The following is a 27,352-nucleotide window of genomic DNA, read 5'->3' as shown; positions in this document are numbered from 1 at the left end:
CACTGTGCAGTAGAGATTACTGGGTTTTCTTGGTACTTGTTTTGTCTCTTGCTAGAGAAATGCTTTTTGGGGAAGTGGTAAGAGAGTCATGGTGTGCCCAGTCCCCTTTTTTATGGTGCAATAAATTCCCTGCTTACTGGATTGTCTCATACTGATGGTGTATCACACCAGGTATTTCAGTCCATCATATTTTTGGATAAGCAGCTAACATTCTGTGGTGTTTGTTTGACTCAAGGAAGATAGAAAGCCTGATGGAGCATTCAGAAACAGTGTTACACCAGATGCAAAATTCCGTGTGTGTGCTGGGATGAAATTTTTCACTTGGCACAGAAGAATTGAAATTGCTGTTCAGATCATACTGGAACAGGAAAAGGTTATATAGAAAAATCATGGAAGTGCTAGGAAACACTGTCACCATTCATGTTACCATAGCTGAATTGTGGGCAAATTCTATTTCCTGTAAGATGAACTTATGATTAGCAATGTGAATTATTCGAATGAAGTCTGACTTAGAGCAGAAAAACAGATATAGAATGGGGAAGGCCTTTTTGTTGATGAGTAGCATTTTTAACAAGGAAAATAGTGTGTGCTGAAATAAGCCCAAAAGAGGAAACTGGAATACAGAGCATTCCTGTGGCCTTGCCTGGACAGCAACACTATCACAGTGTGATGCACCCCTTGCTGCTTCCATGGTATCTGTCTGTAGACAAGGGGACACTGATCCAGCTGGAATTAACCCACTGCTTTTGATGCCTTCATAATTTTGCTACCACCTGTCACTGCTTATGCATCCATATATAAAATCACTGGCATAATAATGTCATGCTGGGTGGAAAGGGGATAGTTCTGAGTACTCTGGCGAGACTTGTCTTGCCCAGAGAGTGGGAAGTGCCCATGAAGCCAGCAGTGAGGGAAGGGAATGGGCGGGCTGGCGAGTAGCAGGGCTTGTTGGCACGGTGTGTTCCCTCACAAGACTGCTGAGGGCCATGGGGATGTCAGGCTCCAACATCATGGGTGCTTCATCACTTTGGCTGAAGAAATCTGCACGTTTGCTAATTCCAGTGAAATTCCAATGTGCTTGCTGATCATCGTGGGAAGTATTTGAAAGCTAATAATATTAAGTAGCTTAAAGTGATAGAAAAAGGAATGATTACGTGTTCAGTGAATGCAAAGCAGCTTCCCTGTGGCTACCGCAGCTGCAGAGTCATTTATCCATCTGGTGACTTCAAACCACTGCTCAGCTGCTCAGGGCTGCCTCACATTTTTCATCTACGCGCACAGGTGTGTCCATTTTTATTCAGCTTATTTTCATCAGACCCTGTTCTATTACTGGTATTAATCCTCAGTGCTGTGTTTGGCTCAAACTTTTTCTGTGTCACCTCTCCTGCCTGGGAGTGAGTGCAGTGCCTGCCCAGGGAACCATTTGTCTTCGAAGACAGCTCCATTGATGCCTCCGTGATAGATTATTCGGCTGGATGCGCATCTCCTCTGTCTTGAAAGACAAATTCTTCTGCTAGTTGAAAGAGATAGATATTAATACGTGAGGGACATTTTATTCTGAAGTAGTGCCTTACCTAATGAGGGATTTCAGTAGCAACCGAACCTCAAAATCTGTGAAGCATAAGCTTTTAGACCACATTTATATTTAGATGTCTGATGTGCTTTTCTGTTTAAAAGGAGCTTTTGTTCATAGAGCCAAAAGCTTTCTTAGTCTCTCTTTGATCTCTTCACTTTTTTTTGTTGCACACTAAATTATTTATTTGTGGAAAGTGACAAAAGGTACATATGCTTGCTGGTCACTGGCCAGCTCAGTGCTTTGGTTTGTATTACAAATCCATACTGTTGTTTGTTATTTTACAGAAGGGAAAGCTGTAAAAAAATACAGGTTTTCTCCAATTAAAATTGTCTGCATGTATATTAGCCTATACACGTTCTGTTTGGAAGATTTGAGCTCCTGGTGTATTAATTAGCACTGTGTGACATAAATAATAGAAATTTTGCTGTAAACAAATGCTCTCTGTGGTAATAGGCAGTATTTGGTCGGGTGCTTCCCTAGCATAGTACTTTCAAATTGTGTTATCATCCTCAGGCATGTACAAAGCGGATGAAAACTTCTGTGGTATATTTCTTCTTTTTTCTCCTCTTCAGATGGGAGTAGAAGGCACGGATGAAGGTGCTTCTGGAGCCCAGCACTCTAGGAAGTTAGTCAGCTTTACCCTATCAGGTAAAAAACACCACTATTCTGTGTTTTACAAATTATTGTTAAAAAAAAAAGTAAGAAGTTGCTGTTCTAAATAACGTCAAAGATGGAATGCTTTTCTTCATTAGCCTCTGTAGGAGCACACTCTAGTGGCTTGAAAGATGTCATTTCTTTAGAACAACTGTTGGTTGAAAACCAGCCAGAATCATGGATCTCCAGTGAAAGAAATGGATTTGATATATCCCAGCATGAAAAATTTAGAGAAATTTCCAGTTTGCACAAGGGACAGTTCCTCTCAGATTGAAGAGTGGAAAACTGTACCTCTAACTAAAATGCTGTCTGGCTTCATCACCTTGAAAAAAGCAACAGCTGCAAATGGTGGCTTAGAAAGGGAAAAAAATTTCACTTGTAACAGAGCTAAGCTGTCACTACAGTGAAATAGCTGTAGGGGTGCAGTCTACCAGCTTCACTTGTTTTGATTAGCACTTTATTCCAGGGAAATCTTGTGTGAGACAGAAGCATATTCAGCTTGAGCAAAGGCAGATGAAATTCACTTCTGAAACTTGAAGAGCTGACAATAAAAAACATGTAGAGATCGTAGAGGTAGAGCAGAAAAAACCTGCTTTTTGAAGTGGCCTTTCAGCAGCTACCTGAGATAGAGCTGATAGGTTGTGCAGACTCACATAGTGGACTGTACAAGTAATTACTTTGTGAATTCTGAAAAACCTGTTTTGTTTAATAGTCAGCTGTGATTCTGCCTGAGAAGTCCCATAAAATAATTTTGAAAAGTGTATTGACTGATAGGCCTGTGACGTGTGTCCTGTAATGTTTTTGGGTTGTTCATTTGCACGACTCTTTATTTCATCATGTTTCTGCTGTGTGTATTCTGAATATTGGGTAGGTTTATTTTATTTTTTTTTACTAAATCCACAGGCATGGCATTTAATTTTAGAGCAGGGAATTTTGCCTGCATGTATAAATTGTATGTGCCAGTTGCATTACTGCATGCAGCATACTGGTGTACTTAATGGAAAAAGACACGAGTCTTGTGCTTCAGGAAACCTACAGAGAAACAGAGAAATATTTTACAGTTAAGTTTAAAATCTAGTATTCTATAAAAATTACCTCTTTATTTTTCTTGTTGCTGAAGCTTGCACTATCATTGAAGTCCTTAGTCATGACAGTATGTTTCTGAGGAAATTATTATTTATTATTGTAAGTTGCGAGGGTTGCAGTACTGAGGTTTCCCTAGGAAGAAAGAAGCCTTTTCAGAAAACTTTGCCTCTTTTTATGTGGGATGGATGATCTGCTTTGTTGGGAAAAAATTGCATCATAGTCCAGAGCAGACTTGATAAGTTACATTTATCAAAGACTGAACTTTTGGAAAGTGTCTGTTCACTACATTACCTCCCATACAGTTTTTGCCTCCTCTCCTTGCCTAGAAACAAAACAAGTACTGTGTGGTTCATTTTGGGCCGTTTTTGTCAGTGTTTCTTTTCTTTCCTTGAGTGGAAATACCGTACATACCTTACTGAGAAAAGCATTTGTAGGTGATCTACAAGTTTATGCTTTTTGTTTTACAAATAACTGGAGGCTCAAATGTAAATGAGGATGTTGATACCTTTCTTCCTTATATTCTTTTGGGAAAACACTTGATTTCCTGCTGTACACTGGATCCAGTTAACGTGTGAGTACTTTTAAGTTGCTTTATTTAGTAATCTGTGGTGAATTTATTTCCTGGGTAGTATTTTAGGAGTACACTACTTTGTGAACTAGCTTTAATTTACTCAGTTCCTTTTTTCCTTCCTTCTTGTTTTGCTTTATAGATATTAGAGCAGCTGGACTTAAAAAGGGCATGTTCTTCAACCCTGATCCTTATCTAAAGATGTCCATTCAGCCAGGCAAGAAAAGTACATTTCCTACGTTTGCTCACCATGGCCAGGAAAGAAGGTCGACTATCATCAGTAACACAACTAATCCTGTTTGGCACAGAGAGGTAATGTATCCCTGCTGAGAGCTCTCTGCCAGCTGATGCACTGTACCAGGCTTGCACTTTCTCCTCATGCATTAGGCCTTACTCTCTGAAAGCTGTGAGCTTCTTTTGTAGCAAGGTATTTAAAGTGACACAGAAATTTTAGTCATTTTAGGAATCCTGTTGGTGGATAGAAACAGTTATCATCTGCATATTAAAGACGGGTATTTAAGCTGCTGGCAGGTTTTCATTCCCTCCTCTGCTAAAAAAAGCTGAACTCACTTAGCCACCCTGTAGATTTCTTGAAATTGCAAAAATAAATTAGTTAAAGTTGGATTATATGTTGTGAGAAGACTCTTTAAGAGAAGGTACACTACATGAACATTTAAGCTCAATGATTGCAACAAATGTTCATTTGGAAATGGTGTTTTTGTGGTGTGTAGCAGGTGACAAATCGTCAGTTTTGTCAGGCAGAGGGGATGCTCTTTGGTGGAGCCCCTGCGAGCACAACTGCAGGAAGGAAAACCCAGGAAGGTGTTAGAGCATCACTCAGCAAGGGGGGCAAACACACAGTCTGGCAGAAGCCAGTTTGCCAAATGTGTTTGTGTTGGGAGAACTGTGCAGATCCCAGGGAAGGAACTCAGCCCCACAACTTTCATTGAATGCAGGAGAGCCAGGCTTGCTTTTGAAGATAAATGTTTATGTGGCAAAGTGAAACTACTGACACACATCCATAGCCCTTTCAGGACTGGCAAGCCTGTACTGTGGTGAATGTTGAAGTATTCTTTAGGAAGATGAAAACTGAGTAGGCTTTGGGAAATGTTTCCACAAATCATTAACCAAACAAGCAGTAAAGCAGAACTGAGCAGGGCCAGCATTAGCACTGCCCTGGGGTGCTTGGTTGTGGGAAAGACTGTAGATGTGAATAGTCTTAAAATCTTCTGAAAAATCCAAGTTCAGATCTCTAAACTGGTTCTTCAGTTTTCTGTCTGTCTATCCATCTATCCAGTAGATAGAAAGAAAATCTACTCTTTTTCTCCCCGCTTTTACTTCTCCTCCAGTTCTCCTTGGCTTTGAAGCTTATTAGAAAAGTGATTATGTCTACTGGTGCAGGAGTTGTATCAGCTTGCTTTAGCTGCTGGATCTTCCCTGTAGCAATGCTCTGACAGCAGCAGTTATGATCCCATTACATATGCTGTCCTAGTGGTGCAGAATTGATCCTGTTTTACATCTAATACTTTCTGCAAAGTAATTGGTGATACTATAGCAAACTGAGAGTGACAAATTTTTAAGTTCTGTTTATCAGAGGAACCCAGTTCTGACAGTTGCCCAGCATGAGGAAATGATGTTATTCCTGAGCCAGTTTAATTGGTTTTTTGGAATATATTTATCTCATGCCTACAGCTGAACTGAGGAGCTGTTTCTCCTTTTGTTCCTTGTTCAATATATCTTTGGCTACCTAACCACATGTGTATTAGGCATTGTACACAGGTTGTGGTTTGCTCAGATGTCTTAAAGGTAGCAGATAGTAAAAGTGTAACCAGATGACTTTGTTTTTTCTGAGTAGGCTATGCCATACTTTGCTTGTTTATTTGGAATATCGTAAAATCTAGATGAGAAATACAAATGTTGGGTTCCTAAGCTTGTTTTCCTAAGGTAGTTTATCATCACACTGTATGTAGGGTGTGTATGTCTGCCAACATGCTTGCTTAACATTTGCCCTGTGCCAGTTTTGAATATTTTGGCCATCTTTGGGCACACTTGACAGAGCAGTACAGATCTAAGAGATGAAGTACCCACAAAATGCATGAAAATGAAGGCTGAAGAGAGCAACTGTGTTAATGTTCCCATGGAGGGAAAGGTGGAAGAATGATTTTACCAGACATCAAGAAATCTTCTGTAAATTAGCACCATATTGTTTAAAGTCCCCAAGTGTGGGAGAAGGTTCTGTTGGAGTTTGCTGACATTTGTCAATGTCGGGGCAAAACTCCATGGAAAATTCTCCTCCTTTAGTAATGGTGCTCCAGAATGTTCTGTATATGCACTGCACTTTTGACTTCCTGTCATGCATACAAAACATTAATGCAAAGCATGGTGTTGGGAGGGAAATTCTTCTGAGCACAGCCTGGAGTGAGACACTTAACTTCCTTCCTCCTGCATTGACCTGACAGAGTACACCAAGGGTTCCTTCTCTTTTTTGCTTTCCCCTGTGCAAATAGAAGGAAGCGATAGCTTGCAGTGGCTTTCTACTTTCTGACATAGACCCTGAAAGTGCTTTAATCCAGTGCAATTTCTTACTGAGAAATTCTTTTCAAGGAACAGTAAAATGGAATGTAAAATAGTAAAAAGCTAGTTATATATGCAAAAATTCGTTAATAAATGATGTTGACATTATTTTGCCGTGTGGAAACTGCTGTCATCAGTCATTACTTTCGGAGTTTGCTGCACATTAGTAGTAATTAAGTATATACTTTCTGAATAAAGGTGTATTGATATGGTGTCAAATATGTTCTTTCCTTCCAGAAATATTCTTTTGTTGCACTTCTAACAGATGTCCTGGAAATTGAGGTTAAAGACAAATTTGCCAAGAGTCGTCCAATCATCAAGCGCTTCCTTGGGAAGTTAACCATACCTGTTCAGAGACTATTGGAGAGACATGCAATTGGGTAAATGAATACATTCTTAATGCTAACTTGTGTTCAGCAGGAAGACTCAGCATCTAGGATATTGGCAAAGAGCAGCCTTTCTGGCTTACTGGTACAGACCAGCAAATTCTTACTACATCTGTAGTAAGGAATGTAGTAGTAATTTTAATAGCTTTATTGCCTGATTGGAAAATGGCAATGTTTCTAGCCCTGTCTTGAATACATGTACCCATGTTTGTGTTGATGTGTGTCTGTATTTTGTTTTCAGCTTAATTTCTTTACATAAATAATGTTAATTCACAAAAAAAGTTACCCTTTGGCTATCTAGTCAGGAAGCAAGGCACTATGATGATACTACATGGTTGTGTGCAAATTTTTTAGAACAAGCAGATATAATCGACTGACTTCTTGTACGGCTCAAGTCTTTTTAATTGTCAGTTCAATAATCAGAGATGTTAAATCCCTTCAGCTAATTGGCCAGAACTGCTGTGACTCCTTACTTTTCAGAGTGCTTCTGGTACTACACAATTAAAATTGCCTTTTGTTATGAATAGCTCATTGATGGGACTCAAAATTCAACTGTTGTGTGTGCCTTTTGTAAAGGCGCTGCCTCAAAGTCTGCTAAAGTTAATGTGTCTCCATTGACTTTAAAAAGCCACTGGATTAGGCCCCTGAGGAATGATGGTGAAATTAAATGCATATTTTCTTCTTTAAAGCTTAAGGGCATGTCAGTGTCATCACACTTTTATACAAACTGGCCTCCTTTTTCACAGATATTCCCCTCAAAGTAACAAGTTGCATGAGGGGAGAAAATCAAATTCAATTTGAAAACAGTTTTCAGCTTTAAGTTTTCAAAGTCGTGTCTACATTGGTAAGTAAAAGAAGGATAAAATTATAAGAGTAGCTTAAAATTTTGATAATACCTCCTGATACAGAATTTATTTAAAAACATTTTTCAGAAAAGCCTGCCCATTTGTATTGTATCACAGAATCACCAGGTTTGACGAGACCTCTAAGATCATTGAGTTCAACCCATGCCCTAACACCACCTCAACTAAACCATGGCACCAAGTGCCACATCCAATCTTTTTTCAAACACACCCAGGAATGGTGACTCCACCACCTCCCCAGGCAGACAATTCCAGTACTTCACCACTCTTTCCATGAAAAACTTCTTCCTAATATCCCACCTGAATTTCCCTTGGCGCAGCTTGAGACTGTGTCCTCTTGTTCTGTCAGTTGTTGTGGTATCCACAAACAATGTAGGTATATGTACAATCTAACTTTTCTAGTAAGTGCCTCATTTTTGAGTTTCAGCAAATTGTGTTAAGTTGAACAAGCAGCTTTTTCTAATAAGTTTGCACACTGCTATACACTCAAAAATATCACCGTGATACAGGCTGGTGTGAAAACCTAGTGCAGGGTGTTTATTTCCTTGCTAAACACCAAAATGTTTTTCTGCTCTGGGATTCCTGGTGCTGCAATTTGTGGAAATTACCCGTTTGCTGTGTTCATCAGTTCTCACCTCTGTTTTTTCAAGCCATTAATCTGGAAGACATTTCCTGTTTTCTTCTCCATACTTCAATTCTGTATATTTAATATATCGAATCTTTTTAGGATTTTAGAGGCAGTATAATAAATATGTATCAAGAATATGGGTATTTGGTTGGTTTGCCACACTGCTGTTAGAACTGACATTTAATCTGTTTTGCTTCTTCTTCTGTAATACATCTGTCCATTTTCAGTTTTTGTGTAAAGACAGAAAATATTTCACCAAAGGTTTTGCAAAGTAAAGTAGTGGTTAATGTAGACATGAAACAGAAATGTACAAAATATACAGTTAACTGCTAATTCTCTTGCATTTTTTTTTTGGTGAAGCAAGTATGACACCGTCATTTTGGTGATGTCAAGGATAATTATTAATGAATGAAAAGGTGAAATCCAGAACCAACCACTTTTAGATAAATTCTGCCCCACTTTTAACTGTAGTCATAGCTCACAAGTTTGTGTAAAGAAATGGCCAGTGGCTTTTAATTTCCTGGAAAACATGATAAATGAGCATGAGAATCATCTAGAATTGATTCAGCTGAATACAGAGAAGGCATTATTCATGTCGTGGTTTCCTCTATTCTCAAGTGGCCTGGAGTAATATAAAACTTATATAAAAACTGGAAACCTCAGATGTCTGACTGAAGAGTTGGAGTACAGAATGAGGAATCTGTGACAGGTCCTGGAGATGCTACTGCAGTGATTTGGTGTCCTGTGGGCTACAGAGCAGCATGAGGAGGGGAGGTTGCTTGTCCACTCAGGGCTTTTATCTTCCCTAAAAGTTTATGAGAACTGCTGCAGCTTATTTCAGTAACAACTGCATTTGTTTTATTTTGCAGTAGGAGTGCTCCCAGTAAAGGAGAGGTGCTTATACCAGTATAAAGTTATGTGCATAAATAACAATAATTTCCTGTGGTGGTCTTTAGTAGCTCCCTGTTCTTCCTTCAGCTGTCCCAGCTGTGCTGAGGGGAGCTGGGGCTGTGAATTCTGGCTGTGCCGAAATAAGAATGTACAACCTGAGATCCGATCCAAAGTCTCAAGCTGATACAAGTGTCTAATCTAGTCTGAGCCCCACTGAATTCAGTAACTCTTAAGAACGTATTTGAAGATAAACTCAAGCATTAATAGCTTTTCTAAATCAGAATGCAGAAGTGCTTTGTTGAATGTGAAAAAATATGAAGAAACTGTCTGTGACTTTTGTACATAGTAAAAACCACAAGGGGGCAGAAAGGTTTTGTTAATTATAAAATATTTTGTATTGGGGAAAGGAGGAGGTATGAGGAGAGGGATCTTCGCAGTTGGATTTCTTTAGAACTTAAGATATTTAGGGATGTATCAGAATTGGTGGGGGCACAATCTGTATTTGGAATTGATCCAACATAGTTTTTTAGGCTGCTTTATCTGTTAACGAAAGGTATTTTACACCATTGTTGGTGTTTGTGCTCTTCTGTGCAAACCAGAGTATGTGGCTGATTTTCAGACCGTAATAAAAATTAAATACTGGAAACATGAAACCAGAAAACCTTTTAAAAACCCAATATTTTTGATTTTGCAGAGACCAGGTTCTCAGCTATAATCTTGGCAGAAGGCTCCCAGCTGATCATGTTAGTGGGTATCTCCAATTCAAAGTGGAAATCACATCTTCCGTTCATGAAGGTGAGAATTTTTCAATGATCTGGATCTCCAGAGATCCAGTAAGGAGAGAGTTTCTGTGTATTTCTATGTGTAGGATTTTCTGTCGTTGAGGACATATATACTTTCTCATCTGTGTACAGTCCCCCTACTACAGATTCTTTTCTGTTGGGGTTCAGAATTTAGATATGGCAGGTACTGCTTTGGTGGAGATGGTAATTCCAAAAACACCAACGCTTAGGATATTGTTTTGGATTTTGTTGGACAGATTCTAAATGAATCTGCTTATGATTCTCATTTTATGCTTGGCAGTGCTCTGTCTTTTGAAAGCAAAATGGGAATCCTTTAAAGTCATACTTCACACCCCTTAAATTTTTTATACCCTACAAAACAGGATAGACTTATGCAGAGAAAATTCTCTAACTGCTGTTCCAACACTGTAGATGCCTCTGTTATTTTGATTGAATTTTCTGCCCTCAGTTGTCTGATTAAAATAAGCAAGCATCTTGAAGGATGTGTATCTTTATATAATTTAAGTACCATGAACTGTGTGTTGCTGCTCTGTGTTTCACATTCAGTCTTTCTGTCTCTGCAGATGCTTCACCAGAAACAGTTGGCACTTTGCTAGGAACCACCTCCGTAAATGGAGACTTGGGGAGCCCCTCTGATGACGAGGACATGCCAGCAGGACATCACGATACATCCACAGTGTGTTCCAATGGCCCAGTCTTTGAGGAATCTTCTGGAGACACAATCCTGAGACATTCTTTAAGGACTAGTAGGACTCTGGAGACAGACCAGGATGAGCTGACCTCTGGGGCTTCAAGATCATCCCCTCCCAGAGGTCGCCAGGACTCACTAAATGACTATCTTGATGCAATAGAACACAATAACCATCCCAGACCAGGGACATCTGCCTGTGGTGACCGTCCACGTGGAGCCTCCCCAAAACTGAGGAGCAGCTTCCCTACTGACACAAGACTTAATGCTATGCTTCACATTGACTCAGATGAAGAGGAGCACGAGCTACATCAAGACCTGGGTTTTCCATCTTCCTTGGAAGATGATGGTGGTTTAGTAATGCTTAATGGTGCTACCAGAAATGTTGAAAGAAATGATATGAGTTCCTCATCAGATCAGGTAATGCCAGGGCCTGCAGAGAGTGAAAGGGTTTCAGCCTCCGATGCTCCTTTGCCATCAGCTGATGAGCAGCAAGATTCTCTCCCAGACCTTCCACCTCCCCAGGAGGGAGGCGAAAGCCTGCAGGATTCTCAGGCTGAAGCACCAGCTGAGCAGGCTGGCAGCGAGTCCTCTGCCGCTCCGGAGGCAGAGCAGCCTCCTGGCAGTGCGGACACTGGAGCTGCTGAAGCCGCAGGTGGGAGCAGAAGGGGCGTCAGCGAAACGGAGTCCGTTGACCAAGGGTCGGAGCCCTCGCAGCTGTCGTCAGAGACCGAGCAGAGCGACCCCGCTCGCACCGAGAGCGTCAGCGAGGCCAGCACCCGGCCCGAGGGCGAGAGCGACGCGGAGGGAGCCGACAGCTCCTGCAACGAGAGCGCGACGGTGCGGCGCTCCTCCGTGGAAATGCGCTGCTCTTCCTGCGAGAGCGCCAGGTTTCCCGAGACTCCAGCCTTCTCCTCTCAGGAGGAGGAGGAGGGAGCCTGTGCCCCCGAGGCAGCTGGAGCGGAGCCGGGTGCCGAAGCGCAGGACTCTGCGAGTGCTGCTGGCTCTCTGCCTGCGGTGCAGTTACCTCCGGAGGAGGCGCGGGAGGCTGAGACAGGTGAACTGCAAGACCAAGAGGAAGCAGAAGAAATCTGGCAAAGAAGAAGAAGCCTGCAGGCAGCAGCTGCCCAGAGCCAGTCTCAGGATGAAGAAATTGAAGGAGCACAAGCAGCTTGTGAGGGTGCCACAGCACAGCTTGAAGGAGCTACTGGAGGTAACACTGCAGGAGGCACTTTCTGAAGTGACTTTACTGCAGAGAGTAAAAAAAAATTACAAAAATTAACATCTGAAAACAAAGATCTTTAATTTCTCAAGTTCATTATCTTTCAAGAATTTTTTGTTCCTTTGAATTTATTTATTTCTTCAAGAGACTCTTGGGGGTTTTTGATTTAATGAAAAATCCAAACCTGAAATATCCAAAACCTGTTGATTTTGAAATTGGATAGATTTTAATTCTTGAGAGAGTAGTGAGAAGGATGAAGAGGAGGAAAGAATTCCACAATATTACCCCGCTCACTAATGAAAATGGTAATGAGGAGGGACAAAACTCCCTAAAAGTATGAAATGCAAAGTAGAATTTATATTTGGCTCTTTTCTTTTGAATATTTTATATTAGCATTAAAACATAAGGGCAATCAAAAGAAAGGGGAAAGGAAAAATAATCATTTTAGGGTCAACTTCAGGCTCTTTATCTTCCTTTTCCCAGTTCCTTCTCTGTACAGATGGATCCTAGTGCACTGGAACCTTGGGAGGAAAGGAACGTGTTACCCAAGTTAACATTGTAAAACTCTTACTGATTTAAAAATTATTTTAATAGTTGAGAATTTTCTGTCTCACTAAAATCGCTAAAAGTAGAAATGTGTCCCTAATGAATTGTTTCCAAGCAACTTTAAAAATGGATTATCTGTTCAGTTTGTTCAGGGACTGAATTGTATCCAATCAAGAGGGTTTCCAAATGCACCTTTTTCATAACATACCAAGAGTTATATATCAATATTAATTTCTTCATAAACAGGTTGTTGATTTGGAAATAATAACTTTGGTATTTATTTCCAATACTATCAGTATTTTACAGCATTTTCTAGACATTTGGGATGCTCTTTATTAGGTGTTAGATTGCATCATGTTTTGCAGATCAGTTTGGCTGTAGCAAGGAAGGACAATGGACAGTTTTACCTCCCACTCTTAAGCAAGGTTTTGGAGGGGGCCAGGTGGAGCTTTGTCCTGGGATATGGCTCAGGAACAGCTTGTTTCTGTGCCCTGGCTTTGGCTGCTCACAGATGGATGCAGCACATCCTAGAGGTGATGTTTCCAGGACATCCCAGAGGAATCACTTGGCTAGAACTATCAGCATAACCTATTTTGACCCCAAGAACAGATGACTGTTATAGATATCTTGAAATATCGTAGTCCTGCAGAAGCTTTAACATAGCTTACTCAGTTTAGAGACAACTCTAGGGCTTCCCCACATTGACTGAAGAAAATAATTTGTGTGTGTTTTGATTGCAGGTTCTCCTGCCAATGGCCATCAGCCCTTGAGGTCTCTGCCTTCAGTCCGTCAGGACGTTAGCCGGTACCAGAGGGTGGATGAGGCTCTGCCACCAAGTGAGCTTCTCCATGCTTTAACTGGGGGATAAGCTGCCTGTGTCTCATTGCTGAGATCTCATTACATTTCCTTTTTGAATGTGGGAACCGAGAATGAACAGCTGAGAAGTTGGAAGTGAGGAGTGATGATTAAGTCCAGTGTTGTTGTTGTGATAATTACACCTGGTGCACACAGACTTGCTGAATGTCACTCATGCAGAGGCAGGAAGGCACCGTGCTGCCTTTTCTGTGTGCAGAGCACAGGGGCAGGGAGCTGAGGTGATGGTGCTCGTGAGGCACTGGGAGGTGTCAAGCACTCTGAAATCTCTGAATACTTCTTGTATGGTAATGATTTACAAAGGAATATACAACATCTTTCCTATCTTCAGATTAGCTTTAAGGTGTCTGTGTTTTCTTTGCATTTTTTGAGACAGAGTGAAGATTTTATATTAAAATAAACCTGGACATGAAGCAACAGTTAGATGAGCCTTAACAAACATATAAATTGTAATTTCTCCAATGCATATGAAAAATACTTTGCTCTCAATTGTTGAACTTACTCACTTGCCTAAACTTTGGGAAGTGAAAATCTATCCAGTATTAGGTATTGAAAGAAAGGAACACCCCCCACCCCAAAAGGTACACAGCTAATAGGCAAACATTGCTCTAAAGCAACTATGCAAAAAAAAAAGGGTAAGTTCAGACCCACTGAAGTCTGTGGCAAAGCTCTGTTACTTTAAAGGAGTGTAAGAATTAAGATATTTAGTGTGAAATGAACAGATCCCTCTTTGCCAGTACGGTATGGGATTGTGTTTGCTCTGTAATTGGAGCAAGTAACTGGAAGGATAGCAGAACACAGATATAGCTGTGTGTGGAAAACCAGGATGATGATATGGTTGTGCTCCCTGCTGTGTCTGTTGCAATCAGATTAATCTTGTGTGTAGATCCTCAAGTTAATTAACTGCCACCCTAATGTACCAGTTTTACATTTTACAAAACTGTGTCTGGGAGATAAATATTTCAGAAATGCACAGCGTTAGCTGGTCCAGTTCTGTGGTTTCAGAAACAAACTATACACTACAATAACTACTTGGAAAAACTATTGGCATGTTCGTGAAAAAGCTTTGGCTGTGTAGTATTTTAACATTTCTGACATTTACTGGATTTCTGCACAGTCATGCATGGCATGATGCATGTACACATTGCCCCTTTACAGTCAAAGCCCAATGCAATCTCCATTTGCTAATATGAATAAAGTCTTAAATACTAATCAATGCCTAGATCCAACTTTGCACTCCAAAGCTCTGCTTTCACATGTGTGACAGGTTTCATATTTTAATACTGAAAAATTAGAGAAAATATTAAGACTATGATTCTGAGTTTTAAAATGTAATTTCTTTGTAATTTGGGTTATATTCAATTTCTTGTTTTCACCAGAATTTGAAAGTAAGGAAGAAAAATATGTGAATTTCTTTCAGTTTTTCAGAACTTAAACATTTATCTTGTATTTCTGCCTATAATGTGCAACAATATGCTCCAGTTCCTACATTCCTGGGTAAAAGTTAAAAAAGCTTGACCATGAAACCTCAGTGAATGACAATCTTGCAATTCAGCATGCTATTTGTAACACATTTGACTAACAGCGATTTGATGGAATAGCCTTATTTAGGAATGTAGCAAAGACAGCCTTGTCCATCACAACACTCATGTGGATGCTTTAGTTTGGAAGCCGTTGCCCAAGTGTTTAAACTTGTGTATTTAAAATTAAATGCAGGCAAAAATATTTTTGTTCTGCAAGACCATATTACAGAAATGGTGACTGTGTCAGAATGGGGCATAAACACCACAAGAAAAATCCCAGCTTATTATACAGTGGTTTAGGGCTTGAAATTTAAGCAGGGTAATGAATTCACAAATGTAAACTGTTTGAGGGTTTTTTTGGGTTCTTTTGTTGTTTGTTTTTTGGTTTTTTTTTTTTTTTTTTTTTTTACAATTAACAATTCTGTTCTTCCCAGAATACTTCGGTGTTTTATTTTGTTTACAACCTCTGGTTAAAAAACTCGAGTGTTTTTATTTTATCAGCAGATAGTACTTTCACTTAGACTTGCAATATAGAAAGCCTCATCTAGACCCCTTCTGAGCTCTCAAAGACTATTTTTCAAGTGATGTGCTAAATGGTTTGCACGTTTTCTGTAGTTGCAAGTTTCTAAGAATCAGGCATGTCTGTTTCTGTATAGATGTGGGGTTTTGTGTATTTTTTTGTGTACATATATATATGTATATGTCTATGTAGTAGTAGTAATTCTTATTATTATTGTTATTGTTGTTGTTATTATTACTGCTTCTACTACTACTACAACTGCTACGTAGACCCCAGCTATGTTCAGTCTCTTGGTGTCTTGATCATTTTACAAGCAGGTATTGGGCAGATGGTGTGCCTAACCCAAAAAGCCTGCAGAATGAGGCCCAGGTGTTGTGATGCATCAGGTTTCTGCTGAGCACTGAAAGGTAGTTGTGGCTGGGGAAAGGTCCCAGTGCCTTCCTCTCTGCTCTCCTGGGGTGGTGCAGACTTCTAGCACTGTCTGTAGCTTCCTCTGCAAAATCGATGGGCATCATTACAGTTACACAAAAAGCTGTATTTACTATGATATTTGCATAACTGGCAACTCTGGAACATACATTTAGTATATGAAGGAGTGCTATAACTGAGCATCTTTCTTGGCAGGTCTGCTTACCTTTAATGTAGGTAGATGGAAACACAGGAAGAGCACTGGCATCTATTTTATTACTGTTACTACTAGCTGGGGAAAAACAATGGCGGGTGTCAAGCTTTGGAAGAATTTTGATACTTACCTGTTGGCCTTTTGCACAGGAATAAGCCTCAGAGATTGGGTCTTGAATTGCTTCAGTCCAAGAGAACTAAACTAAGTATACAGATGTTTTGTTTGTTGGGTGTTTTTTTTTTGTCTTGGACAGTTACTGGTTAGAGGGAAATAGAATAGAAAAAGGAATGGAAATTTTTAGATATGGATTCCATGGAACCTTACCTACAGTAGGGAATTTGACTTATGGGATAAAATAGGAAAAAGCCATTCCTCTTAACCCTTCAGGAAGAAGGCTCTATGCTGAAGTCATCCTGTAAAAGAGAAATAGACACTTGAAACAATGGATGGGGTTACAAAAGTGACAGAGCTAAAACAAATAAAGGAATAAACCCCAGGCTCTCCATAGTTTACAGTATTTTGTTGCTCCTTAGACTGGGAGGCTCGAATTGACAGCCATGGACGGATTTTTTACGTGGACCACGTGAACAGGACAACAACGTGGCAGCGACCTACAGCTCCCCCAGCGCCACAGATTCTCCAGAGGTCAAATTCCATACAACAGATGGAACAGCTGAATCGCCGGTAGGAATTACCCTTGGTGCTAGTGAATTTTGTGTGCTTGCAAAACTGCATTCACCACTGCAAGGCTGAGCATGGAGACAAGGCCACAGTTGCTACCACAGCTGGCCTTAGGTGGTTATTTTTATGTGGCTATTGCTTTTAGTTTGCATGTGGGCTTTCAGGACTTTGGGTTCTACCTGTGATCTTAAGCTATGTGACCAAAAATAATACATCTGATAATGCTTGTCAGAAATTCAAAAGGCTATTACTGCAGAAATCAGAGGTCAATATATGTTCATGTACATGACAGAAAAGTTGGGCAGGCTCCCTAGGAGCCAGAATTGGGTCATAGTTACCACATACTACATATAAAATCCAGTTTTCCAACCCTAGGTACCAGAGCATCCGAAGAACGATGACAAATGACAGGCCTGAAGAGCACACAAGTGCTGTGGATGGAGCTGCAGAGGAAGCTGAATTTCACCATTCTAATTCAGGTTAAAAGAAAAATAATTTTTTCCCCCTTCTCTAAAGAAGAGAGCACTCATCTCATAGATGACTTAGTGAGAGTACATAAAGCAAACCCTAACTTCTTCCTCTGAAAATCTGTGTGAAAATTAAGCCATTTGTTTTCATTGCTGTCTAGTTTTGAAGGTTATGACTCAGCCTGCTCAATATGCTGAAGAGATGAATGTGAGATTCAGAGCACTTTCCTGTCAGTACCAGACTGGTTAAGAAAGCAGGACATTTGCAGTGAAAAAAATTAAAATTGTGTGGTCTGGCATACAAATGTTTTGACTCTGCTAATGCAGTTTAAAACTGTAGAATATAGGACTAGAAAGGGCTTCAGGCAGTCATCAACTACATCTCTGTAGGTAGATTGGATGAGCTGTTCCTAGGCCATACTTACCAAATACAGTGTCATGAGTTCTTATAACATGTTCTCCACTTGACGGGCATTCTTCAGCTCTTTTAGACAGTCTACTTATATCACTCTTCTTATAACATACCCTTAAATCCATTACTTCCTAGTCTTTCCTTGTGACTTCTGGTTTTAGGTCTCAGATTATTTTTTTGGCCTACTCAGGATTGTCTTGAGTTGGTCTTCAGCTTCTGAGGAAATTCAGAAAATCAAATAAAGCTATGACTCTGCTGTACTGAAGAGGTTGTGGAAGAGTCCTACATAAAACACTCCTTGTACATTCCTGCAGAAGGTTTTGGTTTTTTTTTTTTTTTTGATAGCTTGACACTAACCAGTGTTCAGTCTTTGATCTGCTAAAATCAGGTCCTGATCCTTGTGTGCAGAACTTTGGCACAGATACCTGTTTTTCATCTGGTGTTTGTGAGTTGATTGTTGTAGCGGGGGGGGTCCCGGGAGCAGGGGAATCCAGCCAGAGTCACGATACCAACACCGATACAATTGAGCATCGTGCTTCCCTCTTATTATTCCGTTACACCAAGTTATACTTTTTCCAAAGTTCACGCCCCTTTCCCATGAGAAAGCCTCTAAGCAGCGGGGGAACTGACCAGTGTATACCTTTTCCCAAGGCTGTTCAAGGCTGCCAGCTAGCAGGTACCTTGCAAGCCTGTTTTCAGCCTGAGGCCCCATCAGGGGTACTTCTGCAACAGCCCTGGGATGCCCAAGCCCTCCTGGGGTATCCTATATTCCACAAGGAATCCCTCTACAGATTGTCCCGAACTGCACACAGATCTTTGCACTTTCTTGATGTGCCCCTGTGGTTTTGAATCTTGTCCATCCTGCTGTCCAAGTACTGCAGAATCTCCTAATTTGGAGCAAGTTTTGTCTTCCCTATCCAGTCATTAGTAGAAATAATGAGTAGGACCAGACCCAGAGAGATTTTGGTGAAACATCTTGGTGGACATCATTTATCCCTTTCCTTCTGAGAACTCCCTCAGACCTCTGAAAGAGCCACCAGTGTCTCAGTGATTGCTCCACCTCGTTTCCTAACAGTTAGAATGCATTTCACCTGACCTAAAGGCTTTGAAAACCTTTAATTTGCACCATGATCTTTAACCTGCTCTCTCTCACCTTCGTTTTTTCATTCTTCTGATTGTCTGGCCAGTGTTAACCTTTTGAATGAAGATAGAAAGAAAGACCTTTTTTTTTGAGTTCTGAAGATCATAACTGTTTTTTCTTTTCCCTAAGCAGTTTCTCCCTTTGTCATCTTCCTACTAATGATTTTCTAGTACATTATAAAGTTTGTTACCCATCCAGTCCCTTGCATAGCTGTGTGGTGTCATGTGCTTTTGCTTTGTCTCTAGATGCTCTTGACATACTCTTATAAAACTCTCTCGTAAATTAATCTGATGTGCAAGCAGTGTCACCCTTTCTCGAGTTTCAAGTCATTGTAGAGCTTGAGATTTACCTAAGTGTTCTCTTTTATTACTTGTAGTCTTCACTTCTGTTGTAGCCATTTCCTTTTCTACCTTGTGCATGTGCAGCCAGATGTTTTGTGCTGTACACAAATCGGCTTTAAGCAAATTCAGGCCAAACCCTAACCAGCAAGTTCAGCTGAATAAACTTCTCATAAACCAAATTCATAAGCCTCAGACTGCAATAAAAACTCACCTGGTGAGCCATTCTGGTTTCCAGATTGCCCAGAATATGACAGAGGATGTATCTGCAGCATGTCACAGCATCTTCCAGGCTGTGAGAGTTGCCTGGTGCACACCCAAGTTTTGTATCAGTACAGAGTTCACATGTAACTTCAGTGCATGTCTGCAAGACACTCCCAGCCCAAGTATTCAGGCACAGCTTCAGGAGCCTTTGTACCACTCTGCCTTCGCCCCACTGATGTGCTCCATGTGGGAGAGCTTGAGGTCTATTGTTTAAGTAGTGTTTCTAAAAATCCTCTTGTTCATTTATTTTACCAATTACCCTCCCACTTCCTGGTTTCCTCTAATACTTAGAATGAATGTCTTTATTTTCCCCGTTCCCTTTTTTCATAATATTTAGCTATCCATATTTAGAATTTTACCTGTTTATGTTATTTTCCTCTTCTTTTGTAATTTATTCTTACTTTTTCCTCAGTTTAGAGTCTCATTCACTGCCTCTCTCCTTGCTCTTCTGTGTTATGATCTTTTATTTCTGTGATAGCTGCGACCTACATGGTTAATATGCATTTGATGGAGAAGTGTGCAAATACTGCAATGTGTAAAAAAGAAAGAAACTGAAATGTAGATGGCAGCACACATTTTAGTTTAAAATCATTGAAGACCAAATCTGAACTTGCAGTTTTTCATTTACATTATAAATATGCTTCCAAATATCTTCAAAGAGAATTGGGGGCAACAGTTCTGACATTGTAGCAAACACCACTCAGTGTATTTTCACTTCCTTCCTGGTACTGAAGAAAAATCAGGGCACTTCTGTAGTTGCTGGGAGAAGACACAAATGTTTATTGGAAGTTGAAACTTGAAAGGTACTTCCTTGGCATCCTGCTTATTACTTACATAAACAGCTTAAATACTGTATCAGGACTGGGGCTGTGGTAATGGCAGATTTATTGTTTGTTTTTTAAGAAGGAATGAAACATTTATAAGTGTACAATGACTTTTATGTCCACTCGTTAGCATTTAGAAAATAACTTACCTGCATACAGCTAAAATATAGTGGTGCAGACATGCCCCAGGGACTTTCTTCATCTTATATACAGGCACAAACTTGGTAACCCAAATAATTGAATGTGATTTTTTTTAATGATTATTTACCAAAAGCCACAAGTAAATGTTACTAAATTAAAATTGTAATATTTTCAGAAACTTCAGTGTTATGTTAGAAGAAATTTGGGTACACTTGTGTGGAGAATCCTCGGTAAATCTGTAATAGTTGTGTACTTAATGCTTTCCCTGCTTGTGTGATTCAAATCAATGTAGTTGTTTGCAGTGATGCTTTGGTAATAACTGCTGGAAGTCTTTGTCATTTACTTTGCTCTTAGATTTTCGAAGAGAGAATGTGCTGCCTCACTCTACCTCCAGATCCAGACTTACTTTATTGCTCCAGTCTCCCCCTGTGAAATTCCTTATCAGCCCAGAGTTCTTTACAGTGCTGCATTCTAACCCTGTGAGTATGGTGGCTACAGCTCAAAGGCTTTCGTAAATATGTGCTTATAAATGCAGTTGTTTTGTGTACAAAGATGCTGCTCAGTGTTTGATGATAAGATACTGGTAGTACATAGGGAGGCTGGATAAATTCACTCATCATCATCCCTTGCAATTATTGAGCTGTCAGAACCATCCTAGCTCAGCATGATAGCGGTTTTTATTTTCCACTCAGTTCTTCATCTTTCTTATGACATAAAATTATTTGTTTATTGAAGCAATAGCTTTCTTACTGTGCTTTGCACAGGGTGAGACACAATTCTGAGAAAGACTTTGCTGCTTAATGGTATGATTTGCTTCCCCCAGAGTGCCTGGTTTATATCTGAACAAAAAGCATCTTAATATTTATCTTCCTTTTCCTATTTTGGCTGCTCTTCAGTGCTTCTTTTTGCACAGGTCCCCCCTCCCCGGTGTTTCTTTGTGTAACAGGATTTATGTTGTAAGAAGAAGCAATGGAATGAGTAACTTTTCTTCTGCAAGCACACTTACAATGAATGAGGTTGTCTTTTGTGGTAAGAGCAGTTTTCTCTTTGAAAAGCCTTTGCTGCTGTGTGTTTTTCAGAGTGCCTACCGCATGTTTACAAATAACACGTGTTTGAAGCACATGATCACCAAAGTCCGGCGGGACACCCACCACTTCGAGCGCTACCAGCACAACCGGGATTTGGTGGGCTTCCTCAACATGTTTGCCAACAAACAGCTGGAGCTGCCAAGGGGCTGGGAAATGAAACATGACCATCAGGGCAAGGTAACTCTACAGTGCTAAGAAGGCCTTGTGTCCATCAGTTTCTGAGATAAAATGGATGGCGTGGGAGAGCTCCGGGGATGATCACTCTGGTGGTTGTGTATTGCTTAACAGGAAAAAGATGGTATGGAGTAGGTTTCCTTAAGAGGTATTAGAGATCTTAAATAGTTGCAAGTCTCACTGCTTTTTTTAAACAGGTATCAATTTTCAATTTCCTAAAAAAATATTTTGGTATCACTTTTATAGTTGTGGTGTGAAGTTTAATGTAACTTTAAGTTAGTGCACCCTCAGTATTTAGACCATTATATTTTTTGCAGAAAACAGGAGGGTTAAAAATAGGTTGTGATTAGCATGTGAGGAAGTGATAAGGCTTATCAGTTCATTAGGATTACTGGCACATTAAACTTCTTGGTTCTCACATTTATCACTCTGGATGTGGTTAGCTGTGCGGGTCCATATAAAAAATGATCTTGATGCTTGGAAAGATTAGACAGTTCTAAACTGAAGGGTGGAAGTGCCTGAGGGTTGTTTTCTAGATGTTTTAACTCCGAAAAGCACTTTGTTTTTTCATTAGACACACAATTAGGAATGTGCAATTCTACTAACGTTGTTCTTTGCCTCACTGTTTTCTGTTTTAAGTCATTCTTGTTCTGTTCAGTTCTTCAGAGGCCAGTTTTCTCCTGAAGAATAGGGCAATTTTCAGTTTTCTTTAATATGTGCTCCATAGAGAGAATTAGACCTTTGGATTTCTGATGTGGTATTTGGTAACAGCAATGCTACCACAGTATTAATCAGGAAGAGGAAGCACTGAATAAATTCCTACTGGGATTTCTTCATTTTGAATTAGTCTTAGTATTACTCATTTTCATTATGTTGAATTGTCTTTGTCACAAGTGCCACTTGTGGCCAGTGGAAAAGCCTGTTCAGCACCTGAGAGAGATCAGGGCCAGTACATGGCAAGAACAGTGCTTGGGGAGACCAAACTGAAACTGGACCTGCCTTTATTAAAGCACAAACCTAAAGAGAAGCAAGTAGAAATTAGCCATAACACAATATATAATTGTTTCCTTTCCTTAACTACTCTTCCCTGCTGAGAAGAGGTTTTCCTTTATTTCTTCAAGTATATCACAGTGAGAGCTTGGTGCTCTTGCTCACGAGGCACAGCGATCGTTCTGGCCCTGCTGCGATGCTGAGTAGTGATGTTTTCACTCCCCCATGGCAGTGTGGTGCTGCTTGCTTGTCCTCTGTGGGGTGTCTTCCAAGGTCAGCTGGAGACTGCCCACCTCCAAACTCCCTCCAGAGCTGCACAGCAAAGCCCAGTTGCCCACTCCTCTTTGGCTCCTCTGTGTATCCCCTACAGGACATAACATCATGCAGTCCTCCCTAAAAGGTCAGGTGTGACTAGAATGTAGTTTCTAATGGGCATTACAGGTGATCCTTCATCAGTCACTGACTATAGGGAGGTAGAAGGCCATTGGAAAATATGGTAGGATGAAGCATCATAATAGGCTAAATAGGCCCCTGAGCTGAACTTTGAGATTCTGCCTTGCTCTGTCCATGTACATACACACAGACATCATACAGATAAGTGCATTTGTGCAGTGTGTGTAAGCACATGTCCATATTTTAAAGCCAGATGCAAGTGTATGTACTTTTTAGTTAGTTCTCTGCAAGATGTGCAAATACATAGGAAGTTATTAGAGGACATTTTTGTTTTTTCTCTCTACAATTAATGAAACCATAATTGATTACTGAAGTCTTCAATAGGAAAAAAAAGTAATTTAGCAAGATTCATAGATTTTAACTGGAAGAATAATTGGGGCAACTATTCATGTTTAATGGGCTAAATATAGTTTTGGCACTACCTATTTTATGTCAGTCTCTTCAAGCATTGTAGATTTATGGATTATAGCTAGGCAGGAGTTATGCGAGGAATTTTTTTGAAAGGAGACTGTGAACCACACTGTATTTTGAGCTGTGTGCCAGTGTCCAGATTAGCCCAAAGCATTGAAGCTCCAATGGTTATCTTCACCATAGCTTCAAAGTGCTAATTTATGCTTTGTTTTAAAGTAGGCTACTATGAGCTGGCCTGCAAACATTCATATTTAATAAGATATGATTGTCTTTATCTTCATGTTATTGAAATAGAATGCTTTGGAACACTGCGTGCAATACTAGAGTGCTGCGTTAACTCAGAACTGAGTGGTGCAGCTCTAGGTGGTACTACCTCCTATACTGAATCAGGATTTTTTTAATAAGTGATTTACAATATGGTGTTGACTTAATGAAATCAACCTGTGTTTTGCTGAAAGTGCTTTACATCTTATAAATGTACACAGACTAGACAAAATAGATAGAAGGATATTAAAAAAACCCTATACCAACCACTTGCTAGTAAAGTAACTAGATCTTACCAATCAGGAGCAAAATTTTCAGAAAGACTGGCTGTGTTCCCGCAGTCTCTTCCAGTCATCTTCCAGGCCCCAAATATAAATGTCATGATGGTTTTCATTCTGCTTTCTCACTGGTTTCATATTCTCTTCTGTATACTTGTACTGCAGGTGGCATCATTGTTTGTCAAGGTAAACAAGTTCTGCATCAGGCTCAGATGTAGCAATTAAAATTTCATTTATCAAATATAATTTATAGTGTTTGAACTGTGAAACAGTTTCACTTGCATATCTGTGACTATGTCAGATGGTCAGAACAGAGTTCTTCCTTACTGCTCAGGTGACGGGATTCCTTCCTTGTAGGCAGAGGCTACAGGTACAGGTGATTGCCGTTGGGGCTGTAGGGGGCTTGGTGCTCTTTTTTGGAGCACTTTCAGGGTTTTGCAGCTGTGGTGTCTCTCCGTATGCTTCTCCTTCCTTGGGAAATGGAAGTATGAACATTTTCTCCCATCACAATCCATAATGACATTTAGTTGCTGTATAGCATGACACACTGGTTTGTCTTCCTACCTTCAGAGCAGTCAGAAGAATTGCATTTTCTCTGGTCTGGTTTTCCCAAGCAGTCTGAAACAATGATTCCATGAATACTAGAAGCTGATGTTGCTGCCAGAAGAGTGGTTCTGCTCTCCTCTCATCTCTGGTGAGCTGACCGAGGTTAGAGGAGCCAGCAGGGAGAGGGGCTAAAAGAGTAATTTTAGCCTGGACCAGCTCCCCTAATGGGTTCACTGCATGGCTACACAAACACTTGTGCCAGCACAAGGCAGGAAGGGCACCCAGGGGATGAAACAAGTGGTCAAGAGGAGGAAAGATGAGAATGTTTCTTTTGCTGACACCACAGGACTCAATTGTTTGTGAAACTGTGGTCAAAGTACCTCATTGGTAGCCAAACGCAGAAATGGCTCCTGCAGTCCCTAACCACCTCTCTGCTGGTCCAGATTCTTTGATTCCTCAGATGTCACTTTCCTGTAATTCTCCTGCTCAAAACAGAGACCTTTTTTTGCCACTTCCACATGTTTCCAGTATTGTGACAGAAAACACAGAGTCTGTTGAAATGCAACAGTGCTGGTTTCCAAGTACAACACTGATGCTGCGAAAAGTTTAAATTTCAGGGCTTAGAAAACTTTTTGGTTCAAATTGGATAGAATTGTAGGAGGTTTTCATTTTCCAGGATACATGTTTCTGTGACCTTGTTTTCAGCAAATGGTTGACTGGCCAATATGTGGTTGTTCTCATCAATTGCCTGATTTAAATACTTTCGGTGCCATCATCTTTGTGTTCTTGGCTGACCTTTCTTTTTGGTTTTGAGAGGTCTTTTTTTTGTTTGGGGTGGTGCTTTGGTTTTTTTTTTTTTTTTTGCATTTTGTTTTGGTTTTTAGAAGAACAGGTCAGTGAACTTGGAATAGTTGTATCAGGAATATGGCAGAAATGTCTGTTGGCCTGTAATCATAGTTCATCACTGGATGCAAGAATACACTTGATATATACACAGCCAATTGTGTTCATAATTATATGGTAAATACTTCACAAAAGGGAATGGGTTTGCCACTTAATGACACCTTTTTAGATGCTTATAGGCGAATGAAAAGGACAATACACCAGGATTACTTTTATTAAATATTCAAGTCTTCTCTTCTTGACAGTCATAATAAAGCTTCCCACTCCTGATGCTTGTCAGATGTGAATTTCAAAGGACTTTATAGACATGAACAAAGTAAGGCATTAAACAACTCATCCCTTCAGTGGGATGGAAGAGTGTTATCCTCCTTCTGCGGAAGGGAAATGCAAGCCACAGTAACAGATTTTACACAGCCCCACCTGATCGAATGAAACCTACATCCCCAATAGGCGTTAACCTCAGACATAATTTAAAAAAACAAGGATTGGCCATAAATTCTGTCTTGTCTCTCCTTCTGCAGGCTTTCTTTGTCGACCACAATTCGCGCACCACGACGTTCATCGACCCGCGGCTGCCCTTGCAGAGCAGCAGGCCCACCAGCGCGTTGGTCCATCGGCAGCACCTCACTCGGCAGCGCAGCCACAGTGCTGGGGAGGTGAGTGGGGTCTGTGCCTCCTCCTCACAAACACCTCCTTACTTAACATCATCCTCTTTCACATCATTCCATGTTGTGAGGAGCATGATTCTTCTGTAAGTGGGCAGCAGTTATCCATAACGATTTTATTATTTTTTCTGCTAGCCGTTGTTGCTTTAAAAATGTGTGAATTCAGAGGAAAAATATCAAACATGAGTTTCTCTTACTTCGAATTTGCAGTAACCCCACTTAACCACAGGAGAGCATCTGATTACAGATTACCAGCTCCTGTATCCACTCCTTCATGGACAAAATGTGTATTGTTGTCTCGCATGGTGTCTGCTGAGTGTGTTGATATATAACTGTGACAAATAAAAGGGGGAAAAGATGCATGTGTGACTGTACACCTAGTTCTGCAACCTTCCCATTAAGTATAAAAAAATCTTACCACATACATGTTTATCAGACTGTTACGTGCCTTTGCATATGTATTTCATCTCTACTTTCTGATCAGAGATACATGGAAAATACTATTTTGTTGATATGTCACTGTGCACCGTTTTCACTGGCTGTCTCCATATTATTGTTGTCACTTCTTTATACTTGTAACCTTGTGTATGTGCAGTGACTTGGACTTCAGTTGTACTTTATTTTAAAACCTCCATACTGTTGGCTGTAAATTGTCTTTTCAGGAGATGGCTATTCCATGCCAGGAATTAAAGATAATACAGTTTAGAATAGCAAGAGAAATGCTCTGATTTATCCTTTTTATAGCTTAGTCTTGTGGCAGATGAACGTCTGCCAGACCTCTGTTTTAGAGCAGACATGAATTTTGTCTGCCACTTCTCTAGCAGGGTTTCCGCTGAGCTGCAGTGGGTGAGTGCCACAGCACTGGCTGTGTATCTTATCATATCCTGTGTTAACATGGTTTAGTCAGCCCCCTCCAATGTCAGATATATTTTGCAAATGGTTTTAAATAGCATTTTCCATCAATTTGGTGATGTCATGTATCAGGCAAGGAAGGAAGCTAGAAGTGCTTTCATATAGCTATTCAGATCTTGAATTGGGTAAAGCAAGTATTTCTGTTGTGATTGATTTGTAACAGAGCAGAATTTTTTTTTTTCTTAACCTGACTCAATATGCACCCAAATTATCTTTCTTTAAGCAGCATCCAGTAGCTCTGCACTTAAAACAGGTATTTGTGCCAACCATGCTGCTGAAGCTGTCAATGCTGCAAAATAAGTATAGTTTATCCAACAAGAAATGATCAAATATATTGCATATACATAGTGCTGGTTACCTGTCAAAATTTCCCACTC

General features: G+C 40.3%; 1 protein-coding gene across 4 annotated transcripts in view; it reads left to right on the top strand.

Moving 5' to 3' along the window:
* Positions 1-27,352, top strand: part of HECW2 (HECT, C2 and WW domain containing E3 ubiquitin protein ligase 2) — a 180,066-nt gene that overhangs the window by 112,970 nt on the left and 39,744 nt on the right. For all 4 annotated transcript variants that reach the window (XM_032114226.1, XM_032114225.1, XM_032114227.1 and 1 more), the window contains 11 exons: positions 2,149-2,224; positions 4,027-4,196; positions 6,696-6,838; positions 9,921-10,021; positions 10,593-11,930; positions 13,226-13,321; positions 16,557-16,707; positions 17,080-17,183; positions 20,646-20,770; positions 21,371-21,556; positions 25,920-26,054. In XM_032114226.1, coding sequence (XP_031970117.1) covers positions 2,149-2,224; positions 4,027-4,196; positions 6,696-6,838; positions 9,921-10,021; positions 10,593-11,930; positions 13,226-13,321; positions 16,557-16,707; positions 17,080-17,183; positions 20,646-20,770; positions 21,371-21,556; positions 25,920-26,054 — 2,625 coding nt within the window. The remainder of the gene's footprint in view (positions 1-2,148; positions 2,225-4,026; positions 4,197-6,695; positions 6,839-9,920; positions 10,022-10,592; positions 11,931-13,225; positions 13,322-16,556; positions 16,708-17,079; positions 17,184-20,645; positions 20,771-21,370; positions 21,557-25,919; positions 26,055-27,352) is intronic.

Source organism: Corvus moneduloides, chromosome 7, assembly GCF_009650955.1.
Source record: "Corvus moneduloides isolate bCorMon1 chromosome 7, bCorMon1.pri, whole genome shotgun sequence".
Taxonomy (NCBI): domain Eukaryota; kingdom Metazoa; phylum Chordata; class Aves; order Passeriformes; family Corvidae; genus Corvus; species Corvus moneduloides.
The sequence above is the reverse complement of the archived record's forward strand: the minus strand, read 5'-3'. Positions and strand labels throughout refer to the sequence as shown.